Source organism: Grus americana, chromosome 8 (assembly GCF_028858705.1).
Source record: "Grus americana isolate bGruAme1 chromosome 8, bGruAme1.mat, whole genome shotgun sequence".
Classification (NCBI taxonomy): Eukaryota; Metazoa; Chordata; class Aves; order Gruiformes; family Gruidae; genus Grus; species Grus americana.
This window is the reverse complement of record NC_072859.1, coordinates 32,733,350-32,757,421: the sequence shown is the minus strand read 5'-3', so window position 1 is coordinate 32,757,421 and position 24,072 is coordinate 32,733,350. Positions and strand designations below refer to the sequence as shown.

At 42.9% G+C, this 24,072-nt stretch overlaps 1 protein-coding gene across 21 annotated transcripts in view; it reads right to left on the bottom strand.

Annotated features, from left to right (window-relative positions):
* Positions 1-352: 352 nt before the first annotated feature.
* The window catches only part of NFIA (nuclear factor I A), a 357,955-nt gene continuing 334,235 nt past the window's right edge, over positions 353-24,072 (bottom strand). For all 21 annotated transcript variants that reach the window (XM_054833067.1, XM_054833066.1, XM_054833068.1 and 18 more), the window contains one exon: positions 353-7,626. In XM_054833067.1, coding sequence (XP_054689042.1) covers positions 7,550-7,626 — 77 coding nt within the window. In that variant the 3' untranslated portion in view covers positions 353-7,549. The remainder of the gene's footprint in view (positions 7,627-24,072) is intronic.

Genomic DNA, 24,072 nt, shown 5'->3' with positions numbered 1-24,072 from the left:
TCGTAGCATTTGCAGAATTAATTTATCTCCTCAATTAGTTTTTACTGGACGTGCTTCGTGTCTTTACTCTGGATGATTTAATCTGAAGATTAATCCGTTATTGCGCGAGGAATGATTTTGTGTTGATGGGACACCGACAGCACGGGAAAGTACGGCCCATGTGACGATTTAACCAACCATCCCCGTGATTTGGGAACAGCGACTGCCCGGGAACCCCCAAACCTGCCCAGGTCGGAGGGATGGCGCCGGTCCCGGCGCCACACACCCGGAGAGGTCCATGCCACGACCGGCAGCGATGCCCGCGGCCCTCCACCCCCCGTGCCCAGCTGAAAGTAAATAACAACACAGCCTGTTAGCATTAGCAATTTTTTATTTTCCTTTTTTGTTGCATAGGAAATGCAGTACTTGCTTCCAGTAATTGTATTGTAATGTGAGAAGGTGGTAGCACTAATGGTTGAATACAAGAGTTAAACTAATCCACACCAGCTCAAAAAACCTGCGGAGACTTAGTTGAATAAGAATGGATGCCCACAGTGATTCTCAACCAATTACAATTTTTTTCACAGAACACAGTAAAACTAAAATGGTAACTATGAGAGTCAATACAAGTATACTAGAGGCACGAGGGGCCTGACTCATAAAAAAAAATGAACACGACATGGTATTAACACGGGTGTCAAGTGAATTTGCAGCAGATCTTTCACACGGCGGGTGGAAATTTTAGTGCCCCGAATTTCAAATTGGCGCTGAGGGACCTGGCTGGGCCAGTCTCAGGCAGCGGCAGGGCTAGGTCAGAGCTCAGCCGCACAGGGAAACCGCACGGCCGGCCAAAGCGGAGATTTCTCCTTGATTGTATTTCCAAAGCAAAGAATTTCGCAGACCTTTTCCCCAAGGCAGCAGTCGCAGCCGGGCGCGGGGCGCCGGCAGCAAGAGCAGGCAGCGGCGGCGGATGCCAAGCCGGGCACTCTCTTCCTACCATGCTCCGTCTAGAAACTCATCTTCTTTTTTGTTACTTGTTTTTTTCTCCCCCCTCGTATTAATTTGTGGATGCAGATAAAAGGGGGGCGATTTCACCCAACACAATTGTTTTTGTTCATGCTCGAGCACAGAAGATTAACTAAGTGGAAAATAGTCTTCCCTAAAAAAAAAGCATACAAAGTACAAAAGTTCACATTGTGTACGAGTGTTCGCCTTTACGAAGGTTTTCTCTAGAGCTCAGAGGTAGCGATCGAGCCTATTTTTTTCTGGTACGGACAAGATCTCTTTTGTAATCGAGCAGCCTCGTACCACCGCGTTATGAACCCCTGGCATCGGCCGGAGTCGTCCTCTCCCCTGTCTCCCCGTTTTCTCCTGCCAGCCTGCGCCTCTGGGGTGTCGGAGCATGGTCCCGCGGCCCCTCGCCTCCTCCGCGGCCCCTTCCCACCCTCTGTGTTCTCCGTTGGGGTTAGGGGAGGCGGAGAGGGGAAGGGGAGGGAGAGGAAAGCCGGCAGGCACGCGTGCCGAGGCAAGCGGGGCTCGCCAAAGCGTGCGCTCGGAAAGAAAAGCCATCCTCAATTTGGACGAGAAAAGCCCACCGGCCTCCCGTGTTAATAGCAAAGGAGCTTTTATGAATCGGGCCCAAAGTTTGTACAGAGTTTGTTTGAAGAAAAATATTGCAACTGTGCATGAAACTAAACAACCACATGAGGTTTTTTTTTTCTTTTTTTCTTTTTTTTTTTTTTAAAAGGGTTTTTTTCTTTCTATATGAGGAAGTCTGGTGTGAAGAAGGGTCAAGCATGGGTACCTGGTTAACCGCTGCCCATTAAGAAATCTCTCTGAACATGAGCTCAATCTCGTTTGTGGGTTTAAAGGACTGTCCCTTAAATTTGAACTTTATGTGTCTGCTCTTCAGAGCAAGCTCTCTGAATTCTTAGGGTAGCTTTTCGAGACGAAAATCTTACCAGGCACGGATTTCTGGTCTCAAACACCATGTCCTGCCCTCTAGGAAAAAAAAAAAAAAAAGAAAAAAAAAGAAAAAAAAAGAAAAGGAAAAAAAAGAAAAAAAAGAAAAAAAACCCAAAAAACAAGTAATACTGAATTTAAGTAAATGTATACCTCCAAAATACTGAAAACACCCCAAATCAAGAAAAGACAGAATTTGCGTTCTCAGTGAAATATCTTTAAACCTATCTGACAAGAACCAAGTCAGAAAAAAAGACTAACATAACTTTGAGTAATATTCATACAGCTACTAAGCATTATGGAATAGCATGCATTAATATTGTACGGTTATTTTACATCACCTATATCAGAAGGTTCTGACAGACAGCGAAGGCTACCGGTGTAGAAAAATCTTACTTCAGAAGAGCAATATAATACAGATTTCACAGGCACTACATTTTAATATATCAGGTATTATGCTGGTTTTCTTATAATTCTTTCTGTCCTAAAGCTGGCATTATAACAATGACCGAAAAGGCAAGGATCGAAGTAAACGGAAAGTAGATACCAAAGTTGATATATTCTTTTCTTTTTTTTTTTTTTTCAGATAGATTAGTGCATAGTTTTCATGCAGATAAACACTGCTATGCATTTACATTGTTGGAAAGCAGAGTGAATTGAGCCCAAGTTGTCACATTTTTGTAAATCATTTTGCCAGCCTGTAATAGCACCATGTAATGGATTTGCATTAAACATTAAATTGATTTCAGAATTGGTGACACAGTATTCACTACAGTTAAGTGCTATGGAATAGCTTCAATGTTACCTGCTATATATCAAAGCAATTTTCATCCCACTGCTTTTTTATTGGAAAAAATAAAAGGAAAATGTACTCGATACTAATTAGACTATTGCGCAGCCTTGGACTTGATGATGGCATAGCTGGGTTTACTGTCAAACAGTAATACATGCATTGACTTCAAGACAAAATTGGCATTGTAAGCTTGATTTAATGAAAATCCTGCCTAGCAGGCAGTGTTAACTTCACAAGACCTGCCTCCGACAGACCTCATGAGGTTTATTTTGTTATTTATTTATTGTTTAGGTGCCATTGAAGCTCTCCTTACATTGTCATGCCGGTTATGGTTTTAATTTTGTTCGATGGAGGCCTTCTACCAAAAAAAAAAAAAAAAAAAAAGATATTTCCAGAGACACAATGCAAAGTACAATATTAACTGACATTCTTAAAAAAAATTCACCACAAGGAAAAAAAAACTGTTTTAGGCTATGCATCTGGGTTTTTTTGTATTTTTGTACAGTAAATATTTTATAACACTGTTACTACAAAGCTGCAAATATACGGAACAAAGAGAACTAGAGAAAGAAAAAAAAATGTTAGAGGGATTTTGCATATTCCTGTGGGCTGACTGAATACTGTGGACTTGAGAAAACTTGGTTTTTCTTTTCCCCTTCGACCTTAAGGGGAGGGGGAACAAGCAACAGAGACAAAGTGTACCATGGCTGCCTAAACTCGAAGCCCGAAAGTTTTTATTATAAAGGAAGAAGAAGAATAAATAATAATGGCATTGCTGGGGTGTGCGGCATGATAAAAGCAAGTGCCCTCGCTCAAAAAAAAAAAAAAAAAAAAAGGAAAAAAGAAAGGAATTAACTTGAGAAGAAGTCAATTCGCGCTAAGCCATTTCTAGGGCTTTAAATTTGGATGGGTGGGGGGTGGATACAGGTCAGAGTATTTGTGCGTCTGACGGTTTCTGGAGAGGAGACGGGGAGAAAAAAGTTGTTCGCGTGACTCAAAAAGAACGACCGGAGCGACTGGGAGGGGAGCGGGAACGTAACCTGATGCGGAGTCAGGGGCTACAGCCGCCGGCCCGACTCCTGCCTGCTCCTGCCCGCTCCTGCCCGCTGCCTGCACACCCCAGGCGGGATCCCTCCTGCCCGGCTCCCCGCTCCTGGCGTGACTCGGAGGACTAAAACACTGTTTGTTCTCTACACCTGCACAGAACGGAACCGCTGTGTTTTCTGCGGGAGAGTAAGGTGAACGAAAATTTAATTTAGTGTGTAATACTTTACAACCCCTGTTAGTTAACACCCTTGACCTCCTACCTAATGTTTTAAAGCCTTTAAAACATTTTTTTTCTCGCAATTCTGCTCAGAGTTCCCTAACTTTAGCGTCATCAAACTTAATATGACAAAATACCTTCAAAAATACAGCATACCTGTAATGTCCATTTACAATGGTTCTTCAGTAGCCTATACTTCTCAAGCATAGGAATATGCTATACCATTGAGAGAAGAAAAATAACTGTATTTAAATACATACAAAAAGGAAACGGGAAAGTTTTTAACTTAAATCCAGTTCCCAAAGGAAAAAAAAAAAAAAAAAGCAATTCTATGAACGCTGCCTTTATAACGAACAATCAGAAATTCCACTAAGCTAATTTGACAGAAATTTTTCCTCATTTAAACAACATTACAAAAGTCCTGCATTATAAAATAGGGTAGAATAAATCAGTGTAATCAATAAAACTATACAACATACAAATTACATATCTTCTGAGTGGGCAGTTTAATTCTCTCTCTTTGCAGCCATGACTACAACATGCTCACTAAAAACAACTAACTGCCCAAACTATTGCTTAGTTTGTTTTGTTTAAAAAAGGGTGCAATTTTATTGTATATACAACCAATTTACTGGTAATACCTTGTCTCATAGCAAGGTTCTGACAAAATGTTTGTCTAGGCTTTTTTCCCTTCACTGTGAAGCACTGAAAGCTGCTATTTTTTTTTTTAGTGCACATATGTCTTAATAAAGTAATGCCCAGCTAAGTGCTATAGGGAAGGCAAAGGATGCTGGCTAGAGGATGTGATACCATATACTAACAATCACACAATACAATAGAGCAAAATGACTACTCAACCACTTATCAGACACATATGAAAATCCAAAACATTTTATTTTTTCCTTAAATAGAGAATAACCAGTAAACAATTTTCAGAACTTGGAAGTTTAAAAACGTGCATATAAAAATGGGCATTATATACTTTTATTGAATGTGGATTGATTGCAGTCTGCTAATAAAAATGGGTGTGGGATCTGAAGAAAAAGGAAGTTTTTTTTTTTTTTTAAGGCTTGCTTGTGAAAGGAACAGTTGTAAAACAAAAATTGCTTGAAGCAGGGTTCAGCTTAGTGCTTCACAGTTTGACTGCTTCTCTAAGAAGAGCCCTTCCTGCATGTGCATTCAAAATCACAAAAGTACAAAGACAAACACCTAAAACACACTGCGTCAAGTGCAGCACCAACTTTGGTCAAATAAAAAAAAATTAAAAGAAAAATTAATAATTGCTAAGCTTTTCTACATGATATAAGCAGGTATTGCATATTTTCATATATCTGGGAGAAAACAAAACAAAAAAGGAAGACTCCAAATAAAATGTAAAATGCAGCAACATCCAAAAATACTGATAATCTAGCATCTACAGATCTCAGAATAGCACTGCCACTGACCATACAGGACAATAAACACTACTCCTATCTGCGGAACAACTAACATCCTATTTAATTCTAGATGTTGAAACTGACAATGGCTGACATAAAAGTCACATTTACAAAAAGTGTCTCCAAATGCTTGACTAGGGAAAAACCCCTTTCAATATAGGAACATGTGCAACAATTCCACAAATAATCGCTATCCAGGGCAAGGCACATTGATATGGAATTTTTTTTTTTTTTTTTGTTTCGTGCAAATTAAGAAAACAAAACAAAACATTGTTTCAGGGAAAAGATGAGGAGCAAAGTGTCTTCCCAAGAATTTCAGTTACTTGATTGTATAGGACAGTAGTAGAAACCCTTCTGAAGGGTCGAACAAACATAGTTTAAAGGCAAGTGCCTGGAATAGGGATTACAATATTGTGTCTTAATGCACTCTACTTTACCCTACATTAACTATATAAAAATTAGTTACTAACACTAGAACATGCAGAGACTTTCTCTGATTAGCTGGACTCGCCAACCAGAACGTATATATATGTATAGTATAGGAAACCTTCTTAAAGTTGCATGTGAAGCAAAGGGGTGCTCCGCTGTCTGATAGAAAAAATCACTTGCACTCTTTTTTTTTTTCTTTTTTTTTCCTTTTTTTTTGTACATAAGATACAGGACGTTTGGGGTCCAAACTTTTTTTGTGGTTTTTTTTTTTTTTTTCTTTTTTTTCTTCTTCAGCAAGTGCCCTTGCTTTGAACTGGCATAAGTTGTAAGATCAGCATCATTCGTTTCTGTAATGTTTTCTTCGCAGTCCAGAAAATGTACCAGTTCAGGGACACAAAGGTGTTTTACTTTCTGGACCGTTCTCTCTTATTCCCAAGGTGTTTGAGAACTGATAAACCCTATATTGCCGGAAACACGTAAAATTTGTCAGAATTGGCATAATCCATTATAGTGACTTTTAGCTTATAAAATTAACAGATATTATGATTTCATTTTAGTTATGTGCTTTGATAACAGAAAATGATTAATTAGCATTTAATGTAGTTAACATATTGTGGTAAAAGCACCATTAGATTTGTTTTTTTTTTTTTTTAATTTTCCTTCAGTTTTAAAGGGATACAAGTTCAACAATAAAAAACATAAAAAGCAAAAATAGCTCCCCTTTTTCTTGCAAGGCTGTTTTTTACCCCAATAATTTAGAGTCCTGGGGTGGAAGGACTTGGAAAACAAAAATAGAATTTTCAACAATCTCTATCTTACAAAGATATTTAGCTATCCAATGAAATTGCACTTTACTCAATTCAAAATTCGATTGTTTTGATTGATTCCTGTCAGTTTCTGTCAAAACAGACCAACTTCCCCATTTCTGCGTGAATTTTTGTGTAATTGTTGAAAATTGTTGAAAAATGTTTTTTTTTTAAATGTAAGTGCAGCATTTCAAACTTTTTTTCTTTTTTTTTCTTTTTTTTAGTGAATAGTAGTAGTTCGATGTTTTAAATCGCTCTGCAATTGAGTGGAAAAAAATTGTTGACAATGCTCTTATGGTTCATGTTACGTATCTAAGTGCCGACTGTAAAAAAAAAAAAAAAAAAACCCCAACAAAAAAAAAACCACCTGCAATTTTTTTTCCGATATGTTACAGAAAAACATGCTCTATGTCTGTCCGGTAAGTTATATATTGCAGAATTCAGCTACTACAAAAGTTATAGTTTAAGTGTGTTTCATGATTTCTCAAGAAGTCTCACACCTGTATGGGAAAGATCGATGAGGATACTGTAAAACAGTTAGGCTCCATATGGAAAGTGTGTTACAACAGCGAGTTGGTAAGCAGCAGCAGAGGCTAGTTCTACTCAGTGTCACCTAATGCTTACACTACCAATGAAACACTTCAAAAGTTATGAAGCCCAACCATTTCCAGCACCATATGAGAAATTACAACAGTCCTAAGTTGTCTAAAAACCAAAAAAAAACCAAAACAAAAAAAAAATTAAAATCTTGAAAAAGTTACGGCCTTTGCCATTCAACCATAACGTTTGCCATTTCCATGTACTAGTTTGCTGTCGGTGTCTGCTCGCCTCCCCTTCCGCCGATGTGAAGTCGCTGCGCTGTGTTGCTGCTGCTTCCGTGTTACAGAGGTGGGAAGGGGTCTGGTGGTCTGTCCGGTGGGTGGTGGGAAGCGGAGACTTTTATCCCAGGTACCAGGACTGCAAAAGAGAAAGGAGAAGCGTCAGCCCTGCCGCCCGATTTCACTGCTTTCCGAAGGGCTCCGGGCATCGCCGCCAGCCTCCTCCGCCAAGAGGGGGGCTAATTGAGACCGTGACGAATCGACCTAATTACAAAGCTTAATTAAAAATACTGTACAAATCAATATTTTCTTTTTTTTTCTTTTTTTTTTCGCCGACAGTCGCTGGACATAGCTACAGATGAACGTGGGGGTCATGTCACGTTACAAGTTATCAATCTTTTTAATAGATTATGGCTTGAAGATCCCTCCAGTTCACTTTTGTCTAATCCCCTGAAAAGGCAATACACATTCGCCTCTCTGTGCCATTTATCACCCTGCAGTTGGGGTTTTCTTGGGTATTTAGGCATGTGCCAGCATAAGCATCTGTTGCTTTATACTGCCCTGCTTCAACTGTCTCGCTGGAACAGATGCACAGAAATTCAACAACAGGGCTGTTTTCTTAGGAGAAATGTGGATCGCTAGAGAAAAGCCAGGATAAAGCAAATCTGGGGGAAATTGGATCAGCGAAAATGTCCTGTATCTCTGGCCATACTTGTGTTTCAAAACAAAACGCGGACCTCAACTAATAGCTTTTCTTTGGGAAAATCTTTTTTTTTTTTTTTTTTTTTTTACTTTTTTCTTTCCTCCCCCCGCAAAGGGAGGGAATTCCCTGGGATTTCAGCTCCACAACAATACCTTCCTTAACCCAACCGCGCAGATGCCCAGAAAGCAATTTCGCTCCCCGATAGGAAAATAAACACCATCGGAAAGCTGGCGTGGGCTCTGCCGGAGTCGGGGCAGTGCCACCGCACCGGGGAGACCCGACTCGGCCCCAGAGAGGTCAGACCAACCTGAACCCGGGATGAATAAGAGCAGTGTTAAGCCCTGGGATTGTACACGCAGGGGGATGCTACTTGGCAATGACATATTGCTGTGGGAATACACCAACAAGCGGCAACTATTTAGCCTGAAGTAAAGTAATACAACAAGAAAGATTCAGGTATTAAAGGGCTGTTGCCGATACCCCACGTTTTTACTTTGGCTCCCGTAATATATGAGGTGCATACGTGTGCATGTATAAACTGACGACAAGTTTTACCAACTTTTTCCTCCGCTCCTTTTCAGCGTCTGACGTGATTGATAGCATAATCAACCCGGGGAGGATTTATGAGCATTTACAGAAGACTCTGAGGCAAGTTTCATGTGGGACTTGGAGATTATGTGGTCTTGCCATGGAGGTAGGAACCGGTAAAATAAATAGCACCATCGGAGAAGTTGTCCTGCTTCCAATACACCTCATTAACTAACTCTTCCTCCGCTCACCCTTCTGAATACAAACACACCGGTCCCATATCGGCTCCATCTATTGCCTACAGATTTTATATTTAGACTTACGCGGGCTGCAATTAAACAAAATAGTTCTCATATGTAAAGTTCATAAACAGAGAGAAGTTCTGGCAGGGTTTGTGAAGCTGTGCCAAGTCCCGCTCCCCTCCCTGATTGCAGGGCCCTATTGATTTTAGGCCGGCGCAGGGAAGCTGAGCACGGGCTGTGCCGGAGACACCTCCGACCACCGCGGGCTGCGAACTCTTCCGAACTTTTGCAGCGTCGTCCCTTACGCTCGTCAGTTGAGCGTGACAGTCTTTGGCCGGGCTGGGAACTGTGGAAGTCCCCAGCAGGGAGTAGAGGGGTTAAAAATTCCTAGCTGACGGTTCAAATCTATATTGCAGATGTCCAATTGGCTCCCATCGCAGCTGGCCCGGCCACATGGCCCACCGGCCGGGACAGAGCGGGAGCTGCTCTGGCCTCGCCACTCCTCCTTCACTTCCAAAGCTGATTTAAAAAAAAAAAAAAAGAAAGAAAAAGAAGAAAAGCAGAAAAAAAAAAAAAAGGCAAAAAGGGAGCAAGCTGCGGTTGCAGAGGTGGGGCTCTTCCCGGCGGAGGTGGCCGGGGCAGGCAGCGGGGCAGCGGCTGGGGGTCCCCGCGCCCCGGCCGGCAGGGGATGCGCGCCGCCGGTCGGTCCTTCGGCCGGTCCGTGGGTCCGTCCCCCCACGGCACCGCGCTCCTTCACGCATCTTGCTATTCAGCCTGCGCCTTGCAGACAAGGTTACCCCAGAGCGGCTCTGTAATCCTTCACTGAAATAGGCTTTATTGATTGCTCTGGTCTATTGTTCCCTTTTCAAGTCCCCCAAGTTCAAGTTCATCCTGGTGTTACATCATGTCTCGTTGCTAGGGGCAACCAGACAGCCCCAGACGTGACTATCATTAGCAAGAGCCGCGCTGCGCCCTCCCACCGCCCGCCAGCCGCTCTGACGTAGCAGCCCCGCTGCAAACACATTGAAGTATTTATTCTGCCTAATTTATGACCTCCACAGCAAGAGAGACCCCCACTCCAAAAACCAACACTGTTGTATATTTAATTAATCTGTCTTTCTCTGGCACTTGGGAAAGTTAGACAAAGGTCTAATTATTGTGTGTCGCTCCCCACACTTTTCTTTTTGGGGTGACTATTTGCATGGGAAAAGAAACGGCGAGGCTGGGCGCGAGTCCCCTCCCTCCAAAACACCTTTTTTTTCTCCCCTGCCCTATTGACATTTCATGAAATACTTTAGCTGCTTAAGGGAATTAGAAAAAAAAAATCTGATGTGAATGTAACTCCTTCTGAGTTGGTATTCAGTAACACAAATCAACTCATGACATGTTTAAATTTAAATGCTAACCACACACTCTGCGAGTTACTTTAAAGGTTAGTTTTTAATCAATAGAAGTTGCTGACTCCGGAGTTTTTAGCGGCGCAGTGCAGCTCTGGGGCCTTTGTCTAGCGTTGGGCTTTCAAACTTTTTTTTTTTTCTTGAGATGATTTTAGCAATGATTTGCAGACACAGAGTGCTATTGTGCTCCTGACTAGCAACATGTCAATAAAGGAGTAGAGTTACCATGCACTAGGGTGTCAATATGACTCCTGCAGACACTGCTTGGCCTTAATACCAATGAAAAAACTTAATTAACCCTTACAGGATCGACCCAAACCACACGGCTATTTTTTAAACTTCCGTGCCGGGGCTCCGGATCGCCTTTACTGAAAAGCTGCTTTTACGGGATCTGAACTCCGAGCACCTCGCAAACAGCTGCATCCCACTTCTCCTGTTCCTGCAACCCCACTTTGATGAGATGTTTTATGGGCTGAGGCAGCAGAGCAGCAAGACAGAGAGTGCATTTACCCATCAGATCCCACCAGCACCGCTCTCAGGATACCGTTTTAATTTAGAGCGTCTTACAGCTGAAATGCACACACGGAATGATCCTCCTTTTCTACTAATCATTTTAATATTAAGATCTCATATCCCCCTCAAGCCTCCTATACACGTCTAAGTCTTCCCGGATTAGGTCTGAAGAGCGCCATTGTCCTTCTGAAGCACCTGTGAAACTTCTCCGCGAGGGGAGAGGAGACCTCCGCACGTCAAATGAAAATGTCTAGGAAGAGTACGATGCATTCAGAGCCCCGATAGTTGGGATCCATCAAGGGTTTTTTTGCATGAGTAAGGAGCTTAGAGGGGAAAAAAGAAGCCCGGATCCCTACGTTCGGATGGCTGAAGGATGTGCCTTCTTTCACAGCGCTGCTCAATGCGGTGCAGGCTGGGCTCTCACATCTAAGCACCTTACCCATTTTATCCCTTCACGTTCTGTAACCTGTCCGACTGCACCCAGATGGAGAACGGCGTATTGCCTTTCTTAATTTAAAATCTCCATTTAAATCATGTGCACTATCACAATATGGTCAGGATGATATTATCTCCGTGCATTTTCATAAAAGACCCAGTATTTTATTTCCCCTCTATTTACTTTGCAGTACTATTCTCCCAGCGAGTTTAGAGCTAAATGAATCCACCAGAGCTAAAGGTCCTACTCAGTAAAATTACTGCCACGCAGTTGTCCGTGCCACTACGGGTCTGTATTGTCCTGCCGAGCATCTCGCTGTCCTTCCCCAGCACTCAAGGTGAAACATCAGAAAGAATTCTGCAGTCCAGTACGAGATCTTCGCTTCCCTTTCTCCAGTCAAATGAAGAAGTAATCTCATCAGGTTGAAAAGTGCTGACTAAGGATTTAATAAAGTGCCTGCAGATGTGTGTCATCTCTAAGGTATTCAACTCATGTAATGCAAAACAGTTCCACACCGAATGTGCTTATAAAATTCCATTTAACCATTGCAGAGCTCTATTTTACTGTTCTCGGAGGAGTATTATCGCACTTTTTTTTTTTTTCCTAATTTACAGCACCATGAAAGTTGAAACTCTGTGCTGCCAGTATCTGAGAATCCTCACAGTAGTAAGGTTTTATGAACCATAAACAATATCTACTTGACTGAATCCTAAACAGGAAGTCTGAAATGGCAATTATGCTTCTTTGATAGCGCAAGTCTATTTGTTTCTTATGCTCTTCTGGAGATAGCAGAGACACACAAAAATCCTCAAGCGACTTCTGACAATCGGGTCCTTTGTATAGGAAGAACAGCAAGGAAACACTCTGCGATTCAGGATATTTAAAAGGAAAAAAAGCTGAATGTGCCTCATTGACTCCGGTAGCAGTTTCAGCCTGCGTCAGGAGCCCAGAAACTGGCCCGTTCTTTATTAAAATCACCTTAAACCAGCCTTCCTGCGCCTAACCGTGAGCACTGCTCACGTGTTTTAAACCAGAAAGACAATCAAACGCAAACTTGTTAAATTTACTTCTACCTGCACATCTCCTGCCCTAACAATAAGACCTTTCAGTTCGTACAAAAAGTGAGGGTTGTAAAGTGGCCCTATCTGTTTTTCGAATTAAAAAGTTAAACAAAAGTCCTCAAGGGCAAAGTTTAACTCTGCGGAAGGAGGTTGTTAATGTGGAATCCAGAACTGGGTGTGACAGTTGGCTTATTTCTCCAGGCGATGTAGGTTATTTAAGGACATTCACACGTTTGAAACTCTGACAAACTCCACACATTGGAGCTTTTGCTTCACCTAATCCACTTACGGCTAAGACCTGGTCTGTGCTAGCCATTTTCTTCAGGTTTTAGCCTGCTTCGGCTGCCTGGCAGCGGGACGGGTCGGTGCCATCGGGACTTCAAAGGCGGCTGCCGCGGTGCTGCGGCTGTTGCTGCCCCGGGCACGGCTGCGCTTGCAGGAAGTTATCGCCGCACGGGCCCGGGCGGGAAAATCCACCTTTGATAAGAGCCTAAATAAATATATAAAAAAACCCCCTTGCAGCTTTAGAGCTCGCCGGCAAAGCGGCTGTTTGAGCAGCCGAGCTGACCTGAGCCACGAGCGTCGGGGACCTGCGAGGATTCATCACGGCGCATCAGTTGAGTTGTTTTGTTTGGGGATGACCTTTCAGTTATCTCAAGATCTTCAAGGCTATCAAAACCACTAACCCCAGGAAGGTGAATCGGGGTAACGAGTCCTTCTGGTTGCAAAAATAAAACAAGAATGTAAACACCTAGGCAGCAAAGTGGTCCTTCAGACATCACCTTGTGAGGGGTCCTGGGAAGGTTCTTCCCTATGGCAGGTCGTTTGAAAGCAAGGGGCCAAACCTGGGGCTTTGATGTAATTTTGAAAGGGCTGCCAGGGTGAATGAAGGCGCTGCAAATTCAGCTTCTGGCTGAATGGCTGGCTGCAGGGCTCCTGCAGATGAAGCAACTGCCTTTGCTTTACCCCACGTCTGAATTCGTCCCACTTTTCTATTGGTTTCTCCAGAATTTCTCCAGGCTTGAAATTTGATCCTACCGCGTAAACCAAAAGGTGAATATTAAAGACAAGGTCACCTTTGTGCCTATGGAAGTTCTTTTTGTAGAGCTGGGATTAATTATTTAGTAATTATATTTTCCAAAATGAAATACCAAAAGGGACGTAAGTAGCATGTTGGTCATCCCCAAAGGGACATAAAACCGTGAGTGAATCTTCTGGTTGTCCAACATCCACACCCAGGAGAGTTGCACGCCCCACTATGAGCATATTTATACTGTCTCGAGGAAGATAAAACCCGTCCCAGGAGGGACACCAGTCTCCAGGCGATGTGTACAGTAGCTCTGCATCCAATAGCTTTTGCGAGAATGCCAATTGTGGCAAACTGCATTAAATTACGTGCAATAATTTTGTAATATGGACTTCTGCCTGCTGACTATTAAAAATGTATAGTAGTCCAAACCACTTCTCTCCCGGGACCAACAAACTCACTTTAGGCAAGATTTCTGCTTGGGTTCAAACCTCAAGTTGGGAACAGCTAGTGTTTTTAACTAAGTCACCCCAAACCCTCCCAAACCTATGAAAACACACTCATACAGTAACTCCTGCTGTTGTTCCAGACATCTGAATGTTCCAGTAAAGTGTCCCAGCTGGCCCCAGATGTTTCTCAAGTATAAAGCAATGCTCTGAGCGCCGGACCCCCTGCTGCCCGAACCTGAAGCTCAGCGGATTAAAGATTGACTGCGCTATGACATATTCACATTTACCCTGAATATAATACAGCAAAGACTTATCAATGGCAAATGTTTGAAATGTAATCCAGCAAGGAGAGTAGGCTAGCACTTTGAATATGATGTATAAATAATGTACGGGAACTTAAGATCTAAATTAGATCTACAGGAAGAAAACTTTCCCTTTTCTCTGACTCTAAAAGAAAGTTCTCTTACAATGAGGTCATTTTTATGTTGGTCTTTCGGTTTACAATTTTGCTTTTGGACAGAGGGTCTTCCTTTTACGTCGGGAACGTTTTGCGAGTTACAGTTTTCCTCCAGTTTTCTAAACAGTTAAGCGAACCAGTTAATTTATTTGTTAGTAAATCGACTTTGAAATCTGCAAAATAACTTCTAAACTTTGCCTCGTACGCTGAAAGCTAACTGCAGTAACGCTAAACCGTAACCCTTGCTGTTTAAAAAAAAAAAAAAAAAGATAGTGGAGTGAAAGAGAGGGAGAAAAAAAGAAAGGGCGAAAGAGAGAGAAACAATCCCATTTTGGTTTTTGTTAGAGGACGGCATACTACATAGATCAGAGACTTTTCAAAAAATAAAAACCCCCACTGTACACAAAGCACAGGAAAATGTGAGGAAAAAAGGAAAAACCTAAAAGCAGCTTAGAATGTGTTAACTCTGCCATTCTGTCAGCTTAAAGAGTATTTTATGCTTGATCAACAGCTCTCTTTTATTATGCTTTTCTTTCATTCATTCAAGACATCAAAGACCAGAACCACCAGTGTACCTGATCTACCAGAAGAACTTGTAAGGGTGTTCTAAAGAAACGGGGGTATTGGGAGCCAGACACCCCTGCGGACAAGGCAGTTCAAAGAGAATATTTCAACAATGATTACATTTTGTAAATCTTTGTACGAAAGACAGCTTATTTCCTGCTTTTTTCATGAAAAATAGATTCTATCCATTAAAGTGAGCCCACAGTATGAAAGTTACTTGAGATCTGAGGTACAGCAAGCGGATTAAGTGGATGGTGAGATGAAATCTTTGAGAGAGACGATGGCTTTCTCTGATATTTGTCGCTGCCATAAGGTTTTCTGACCGGGATAGAAACTTTTTTTTTTTTTTTAATATATTATTTATTTGTAGAGTTGCTGGTGGCAGTGAAGACATTTGTAAAAGCAAAATAAACCAAAATGAAACAGAAAGGAAAATCGTAACAAATAAAGGAACTAAGAAAACAAATGGCTGCAAAAACCTTTTGACATGTTTAAAAAGAAAAACTATATCTAAATTTGCCCCAATCTGAAAATCGCAGGCTAGCCATTTAAATCCAGCAGACAACTCCGAAGTGCAGCACACAGACCCAAGCCAGCTGTTTACTTTTCAAAGCCTGTGGTGGTTTCTGCATTGATAAACTATATAACCTCACACACACAGAAGGGATTTTAGCTATGCCAGACCTCATTGCTCTGTCCCGGTCTCTTTATGCGCTGTCACAGAATAAAAATGATCCTAACACAAACCCTGAAATAATATCTTGCTCCAGAAAGGACATCTTTGTAGATATTTCCTGAGTTACTGCCAAAAAGAATTTTTTTCGCCCATTCATCCTTTCAAAGTTTTGCTATAAACACAGCCAAAATTGTTCGGGAGTAATCAGAAATGACCAAAATATGACCCACCAGCCAAGTACAGCTGGGGGGGGAGGAAGCCGCCTCACGCCTGCGGCCCGGCCGGCAGCCACCTCGGCCATCACACCTGGGTGACACCCACCGGCATCGGCACCTCTTGCTGCCCTGGTACAGACATGGCCTTTCGTAAGGGAAAGAGAAAAGAGCAGTACGCATTTTATCAAAGCAGCAAAAAGACGACTTTAAGACCCGCCTCACGGTTTACATTTAATATTGCAATTTAAAAGTAAATATGCTGCGAAGGGGTTTTTAAATCCTGCACTTTGCGCCTTACTTTTTAGACAGCCCTGTATTTTTCTCTACTGGAAGCAAAGTTGAATTTGCTAGAGAGTGCAACACTTTAATATTTCTTACGTTCGATCTCACTTATTTCTTTCTCTTTGCAAAATAAAAGTGTGCATCAGGACTTGGAGTTCACGCCGGGAACTCCCATGGAAACTGGGATGGCAGACACACTGCTGCAACGGGACTTTCCAGCATTTTGCTAGGGAAAAAGCGAGCCTTTCAGGAACCACCGTGAGCACGCTCCCGAAACCACAGTGCCCGCGTTGTCCTCCCTGTGCCCCTGGACACGGCACAAAGCCAGTGGGTGCACGGGGACCCCCCCACCCCTGACGGTGGGTGCATGGGGCCGGCGGCAGCCCCGGCTCCCAGCCCCTTGCCGCCGCTGTCTGCCCGTCCCGGGCTCTGGCAACGCGTTTGCAAGTTCAAGTTCAGGTTTAAGCGAAATAAAACGCTCCTCGGGAGTCTGCAGCCAGCCCTCATTTACATGTGATCCCTCTGAACTTCGCCTGCGCCAGCGCGCCCTGTTTCCAGGGCCCGCCGAAGGAATGTTTTACAGTTAGAGCCCGCAGTGCTTTCTCAGGCATTTTAGACCCAGAGGCCCAAGTTTCAAGCTGCAGCATTAAAAGTTTCCACAGAGCTACTGCAGAGAGAGGGAGGAAGGGGGGGGGGGAGGGAAATGAGGAGAACAATATCGTCTTAATTGTCTCTATATAGCTCCACAGTTAAAGTATTACTTTTTAAAGGGACATAATTTATTCTAGAGGCACGGTGTTATAACAACCAGTACATACTTTCACCGCGGCGTAACCCGCTCTATTCTTCATTGTGCTCTCCGGTTTTGTTGCTTTTGCAGAACTCCTTGTTACCCAGTCCCCTATACTGTACTTACAGTTTTATTCAATTTAAGCCAGTTCCTGCCGTCCTCAGGCAAGCAAAACTCCCCTGAAGCCTCAGGAGTTTTGCCTGCACCAGGACTGCAAAAATAATCTCCCCGCAACCACCATTTCCCCCAAAGTTTCTTTACTTTTATTGCTTTAGACAATCGGGGAAAGTCATCCAAAGAAAATCAACCCCCAGTCTGGGCCTCCCAAGCTCCATTTGCAGCGAGACAGCCTGAGCGTGCACACACACACGCACACACACACACAACATGCATGCACACTCGGGGGGTTTGCCCCTGGGGACTCTTCTTCCCTGTCCTGTGCCGGCGAGGAGCAACGGAGCAACTGGAGCTACGTGAGGGGCCCGTGGGGCCGAGGGGTTCCAGCGGGACGGGCTGCTCTGCCGACAAGTTGCCGCAGAGGCTCCGGCTCTTTGCTCTGCAGAGTTTGGGGCAAAAAAGGTGGTTTTCAGCCGCTTTTCTTGACTGCCCTGAGAGCACTTTAGAGTACACAGCGCAAGAGGAAAGCGAGAGGAGATAACAGCTTGAGTTGGGGGGGAGAGCGAGCGCTCCCTCCAAAATGCCCCCCAAAGCCTGCAGCGCCTGGTCTCTGCCCGCACTGGATGTCTGTGGGTGAAGCAGACAAATGAGCAGCCCCGCGGTTCTGCTGAGAGAGCAAAGGCAGTGTGCACAGCCTGATAAAAGCAGGGCAAAATATAAGGGGGGACGGGTCGGTGGAGGGCCGGGATGTGCAGGAGAGGAATTGGGCAGCAGGAACAGCACACATCGGGCAGGGACAGACGGACGGAGGGACTGCAAGGGAGCTGGGGACTCCGGCATGAGGGGGCTGAGACAACAGCACGTTTTCAGAAGTTGGCAGAGAAAGATCAGGGTTTGGAGATCGCAGAAAGGGAAGAGGACTTGGGGTTTTGGCAAGTCCTAGGTGTACTGGGCAAGGAGACCAAAAATGATCTCCAAATTAACATAGGGGAATAGGGGGCACAGAGGCAACTCTGGTGTTGTTGCCACCTTGACCTTAAAAAGAAAGTAGACAGTGAGCTGGAGGAATAATGAATTAATTCAGCAGTGAACTCCCCTTCCCAAATCTCCCCCTAAACAAAGAAAGCCAAGAGGGGCACTGAGCCGAACAAAAAAACCCTCCTGAACATGAGAACTTTTGATGTCTGCATCTTTCCTGATGCTTTGTACCTTGCTAAACTGAACAAACTGCTCTAGGAAAAGTGGAAGGCCATGCACTGTGCCTGTGCTGTAGCCGTGGGGATTGATGACGGGACTTCTCCTGTTACACCATGGGGAGCCCCTGGCCGGGGACATGGTGGCCGATGAATCCTGTACAGCTCCGTGGAAGCCATCGGGGTCGGGATGATACAGGAGTTGGGTCATCGGGGTGAGGAAGAGACACCCAGCCTTTGCAGGTAGCCATCTCTCCGATGGAGAAATGGGAAAAGCCTTCGCAGCCCATGATCGGCCTTTGGATGAGGAGGGACGTATTAGACATGGTTGGCTAAAGGGAGTTGGGTCTTGGCCTAGTGTGGAGTGATTTTCACACATATTGCGAGATGCCAATGAAAGTCCTGGTGGAGTGTAAAGTCATTAAATGAGATGAAATTAAACAATTTAGTTATTTCTGCTTCATCATATTTGTGCAGTATGGCAGGCAGAATGAATTACTACTAATGATCAAATTTAGTAATACTAATTAATCTCTCTCAATTTAATTAATACTAACAGAGAAAACAGACAAAATTACTAATGTAAACCTTGAACTTAAAATCAAAAGGTGACTCTTCGCTTTTATGAGTCACTGAATGTGAGGCTTTTCTCTGAAAATAGACTGTATAGAAGTGGCTCTTTGTACTCAGTAAGTAAGCTGCTCCATTGTACAGAGAATTACAGGTCTTCCCCATCTTTTTTTTTTCTTCCTTCCCTTTTCCCTAAATGTTACTACTTTTACTCCTCATAATCCTGAAAAGCCTCCAGGAGAAGAATCTGAACTCCGTTTTGACTCACGCAACATCAACATGACTGATAGATACCACTACTGGGACAAGTTCTGCCCTTGTTACTACTGTGAAGAAGACAACGAGTTTATAAAGAGCCAGTAGAACCCCCCTTGCTAGGAACGAACCAGACGGAACACAGCCTGGCCTATACTTTCAGATTTAGCCTGCACGACCAGTAAATTGGGAAAACCCCAAAACTAACCCCATCTCTACATCAAAGAAGGTTGCTTTGGAGTCACTGAGAGATAATACCTGTAGCCACAAAAGAAAAACTCTAGAGATACATGATGACTGCACTGCAAACCCTCCCCATAAAGAAAATGTGAATTTTAACATTTATCTTCTTTGAAAAAGACTAGATTTACTCTACTATGCATAGCTATAAGCAAAATACAAGCATAATTAAACAAAAATATTGTATTTCTAAAACAAACTCCTGCCAACAAATCTTCCATCTCCTACTCTTGTCAACTTCAATGAATGTACAGTCGGGTCCAATACTATAGATTCACAGACACCATCTTTAACCCAAGAGACTACAAGAAAATCCTTTAAAAAAAAAAAAAAGTTAACCAAGGAACATTATGTATAAAATAGTTCCTGCAAAATCTCAAATCTCATTGTTCAGCACATGCAAGGATGAAAAACCCCCAACCCTACATGCAACTTCATATCTAACTTTATCTCCTTTTTTAAAAAAAGATACCTTTTCTGTTGGCATATTTAAAAAGATGTAGGTATAGCAAAAGCACAAAAGGATACCTCAAGTTGTATAAAGCTGCTCCAAGCAATGCAGAAATTATTGTGTTCAGCCTCAAAGGTGGCTGCATTTTATTGGTAGTGCTTTTTGTTACTCATATCTCATAACGAAAATTACATTTCATTGGCTTCTGAAATGTATTTAGCCACATCTCTTCATGTGTAACAACTGGTATTTGTATAGATGATGTAAGAGTTGGGTCTTGCAAATGAATATGCCTGAAAATACTATGATTTTAGTGTCAGCACTGTTTTCAAAATTGAATATTAATAACCAAAGGAACGAAAGGCTACACAGTCAAGCCTACAAGATATGTTCATGCATAGCCTCTTGATTTGTTAATATTAGATTTTTTCTTTTTAAAAGTATCCTGGTTTTGGATTATACTTTTCCTGTTCTACCTCTGTTCAAGTAGAATATACTATGAAAACAAATGCCTAAAACAAGACGATACCTTTTGTTGCTCTGAACTAAAACCAGGTGAAGTTTGAAAGCTTCAACTTGACATGCTGTTAGTAATCCTTACTAAGAACAGACACCTTTGTCAAATTTAAAATATAAACAGATTTTAACGAAATTGCAGTCATTTTGCTGTATTTCTGTTGAAGCCCCAATCCTTCCCCTGTATGCTATTCACATTTGTCTGGGATAGTCCAGCACTAGGGCAGGCGATGCTCAGTGTCTCAGGAACATGAAATCTGCTGCCAACTGGAGAGTCCCCCTGTTAAGAAATGGCTTCTCATCTTTTCATCCCTTCTTATGGAATTTAGTATTAAATTTCAGAGCAAGGTAGTCTGTTCTGCAAGGTGTTGACCTCTGGAGCTTATTTATTCCTTGACCTCTGTGTTAAGGCCATTAAGCAAAGGTGATTCTCAGAACAGAGGTAGCTTAATGCCTGTCCATTGGGAAGGATGTAGGGATTGTGGCCTTTAATTTTTGACCTTCATTGTAGATTGTGGTCCTAATCCTTTGATTGCAGAATTGTTAAAAAGTATATATGGCAGTTGGCAAAAATCTTAATGTTCCAGTAAATGCAAAAGCCATAAATTCAGCTGCTGACCTTTTCCATCCAGGTCACATGTGACACCTACTGGAGTTTGTCAGGCTGTGTGGAATTTATGGAGCTCATATAGGTATCAGCTGCGAAAGCTGAACTTTCATGAAATGTCTTTCAAAGACACTTCCAAAACCCTTGTAAAAAGTCAGTATGTCTTTTGTTAAGGGTATACATTCTACACGCATTTTAAAAGGTCTCATCATGCCATCTCTGCAAATCTTCAACACTTAGGAAACTTCAGCTCTTAAATTATTACTCTTTACAAAATACAGAAATCAGGCCAGGCATGTAATTATCGTGATTACCAACTTCCAACAACCCCTCTCCAAGGCTACAGAATATGCTGAACGTCTGCTCACTCCTTTCTTCCCCATGTGCATCTCTCTGCCCCTCTCTGAAATCAATGGTATCGATGGCGTATTGTCAGTCAGGGAAATGTGATTTGATAGTACCCTAAAGCAGTTGCAGAAGAAGGGAAGGAATACAAAACCTCCTCAGGTCCACACCGTGAGCGTGAGATCAATGTTTTCAATAATACGTTTGCCGCCATGTAGCACCCTAACTGTCACAATTAATAATGTAGAAGGAGCTGATTAACTTAAGTAAAGTGCTCTCCACTGTGTAAACACATAAAGATCTATAGGGCAAAGGAGGAAAGAACGAACAAAACGTCATTTTTATATTTTATGCGGACACATTCTTGCTTTCTATTCTGCTCTTGTAACAATTACTGTACTAGCCACTCTGACAGAATCAATAAATTGATCTGGGACCTGATGCAGCAGTGAGGCAGACTAATCCAATACAGCATTATCTGCAATGGCGGTTGGGGGCGGGCATGGGGTGGTCAGGAAATCGGCCAAGCCAAGTAAAAGCAGTAAGAGGCACATAACTATGATTTTGCCTTATACTTGTTTGATTTGTGTGCGTGTGTGTGTATGTATGCATGGGTCTATCTGAACAAATGTGCAGCTCTGCAGCTGGAAAGTGCTGTGCCTGTGCTGCATCTCCAAAGTCCTTACACTATCCAGAGTCCTTACAATGCTCCAGTTGCTCCCAGGACCCTGTGGGTCAGCGAGGATCTGCACTCACTCTCATTTAATCACATCGGCAGTGTGGCCGATGAATTTAAAGACCTGATGACTCTCTCCCCACCACACCAAAGCCAGTACCTGCTCCCCATCTCAACTGTGGCCACCACGACAGCAGCATGAGCTGCTGCTTGTCCACTGAAACACAAATCTGGGAGTCCCCTCCTGTGTACTCTGTACCTGTGAACATAGGAACTGTCACGTTTTGTCAGATTAAATGGTTGCTTGGGTCTGGTATTACATTTCTTGACAGTGGCTGCACTCCTCATGGGAGGAAGATGCAAGAATCCCTATGAAGGAGACGGACCAAAATGATTTGGCCTGAGGGGAAGCTTCTTCCCAGCCCCATGCAGTAAGTGGTAGGCCTTGTAAATCCATGTTAGCGGGGAATATGAGATTGAAAAAATAAAAATAAAAGAAAGTTTCCTGCTGAATGGAAAAAAGAAAACTGCTTTTTGGCAGAAGTTCTTCAAGAAGGAGAACATAGGCCATTGTTATTATGAAGACTTTTCAATGAAAACGCAGAAAATCATTGCCTTTTAGAGTAATTGTTTAGCTAAAGAAAGGTTACACAGCTTGTAGAGAATTTAGTAAGAAATTAAATCTCTCCAGCTCATTCATCATATTTCTGCATTTGCCAACTCTTCCCACCAGGCCCACACTTACTTCTTCTCTCTCTTCTCCCCTACTGTGGAGCATAAGTAATGGCCATAAAACCCCCAGAAAGGGTGCCTTACGCACAGGCTTCCTGTTTATTGTAAGGCAGGAGAAAAAAATGCAATAAGTTTAATTGCTTAGTTTGGGAAATTTGTCTATGTCCATTGTAAATAATTGTATGCTCTATCTATTGGAAATAGGATGCTTAGTTTCCAAAAAAAAGTCGAAGTGCTCAATGGAGCCTGCAAGGAGGAGGAAGAAAAAGCTCAGGAAAAAGGATCCCCCCTGCCGAAGACTAACCCAGGCATTTCTGGACTGATTTGGCTCCAACTCACTTTGAAGATAAGGCCACATGATGGTACTGGGAAGTTTTCTATGAATCTTTACCTTTATAATGCAATATGTGCTTTCTTCTTGAGGTATACTGTTCTCTGCTGCTTTTTAAGAACTGATCTGAGAGCGAAATTTCACACTGCCCCTCTATGCGAAAGCTCAATTAAACAGGCTTTGTGCAGTGCACTGAACAGTGAAGGCAATGGGAGATGGGGAGTGACCCTGATTTCTGGTCACCTTTGAATCTCCTCTCTGTAGAGAAGACTCTGGACTGTCATTAGCAACTGTGATCAGAGCAGCATGTTCACACTCATGCTGCACTGGGGACGTGTGGCTATGGAGCTATTATGTGATCAGGGGCACATCAAGAGCACCACGACCGCATGCGGGTTCTTTGCTCCCATCATGGTGGAACCATAGCAATTTTAGCTCAGTGAAGGATTCAGCCAACATTTCCTTGACTAATTTCAACAAAAGAGAAGAGCGAGTTTAATATGGCCAAACACAAAGCAAAGGCAGGATCTGAAATCTCTCAGCTTCCCGCGGGCTGAGACCTGCTGATGCTTGATAGAGATTGACACTGTATTTTCTATGCGCGCGCTCTCTAGACTTACACTATGTTTTTAGAGCCATCTCCAGGCTACCCGCGAGATCAGGCCAGTCTAGCTGCTTCCTGGGTGGAAGATGAAAGACAGCACCAACATTCAGGTCACATATCAGTAGCTTGGTGCCACTGGTTCTGTGGCAAGATACTTTTTGCTCAGGAATCAAAACTTTCAGTGGTCATTAATAGGGCTCAAGTCCACAAGAGCCTTCTTCAGCGCCCTTCAGCCCAGGCAATTACTATAAATTAAGTGGTCACATATACTCTATACTCTTTTTCACACACTCAGCTGTTCACTATAATGGTTCTGCCTCTCATCTGTTTTGGGTCTCTCATTTCTTATATGTATTGCAAATCTCTAGTAGGAAAGCAATCCATGAGGGTATAGGGCCCACATACGCTCAGGAACAATCTAAAATTCAGATGGCACTTTGGGCACTGTGTAACTCTGCTCCAGGTCAGAGGAGACCAGCTCTCACTTCCCAGTGCCAATATGGGAAAGCCCATAGATTCCTGCCGGGTTTGGAAGGAAAGTGACCCCTCTAACTTCAGCAGCTCTAGAAAGTCGACATCCCATACCCCAAAACTGTGGGTTTTGTATC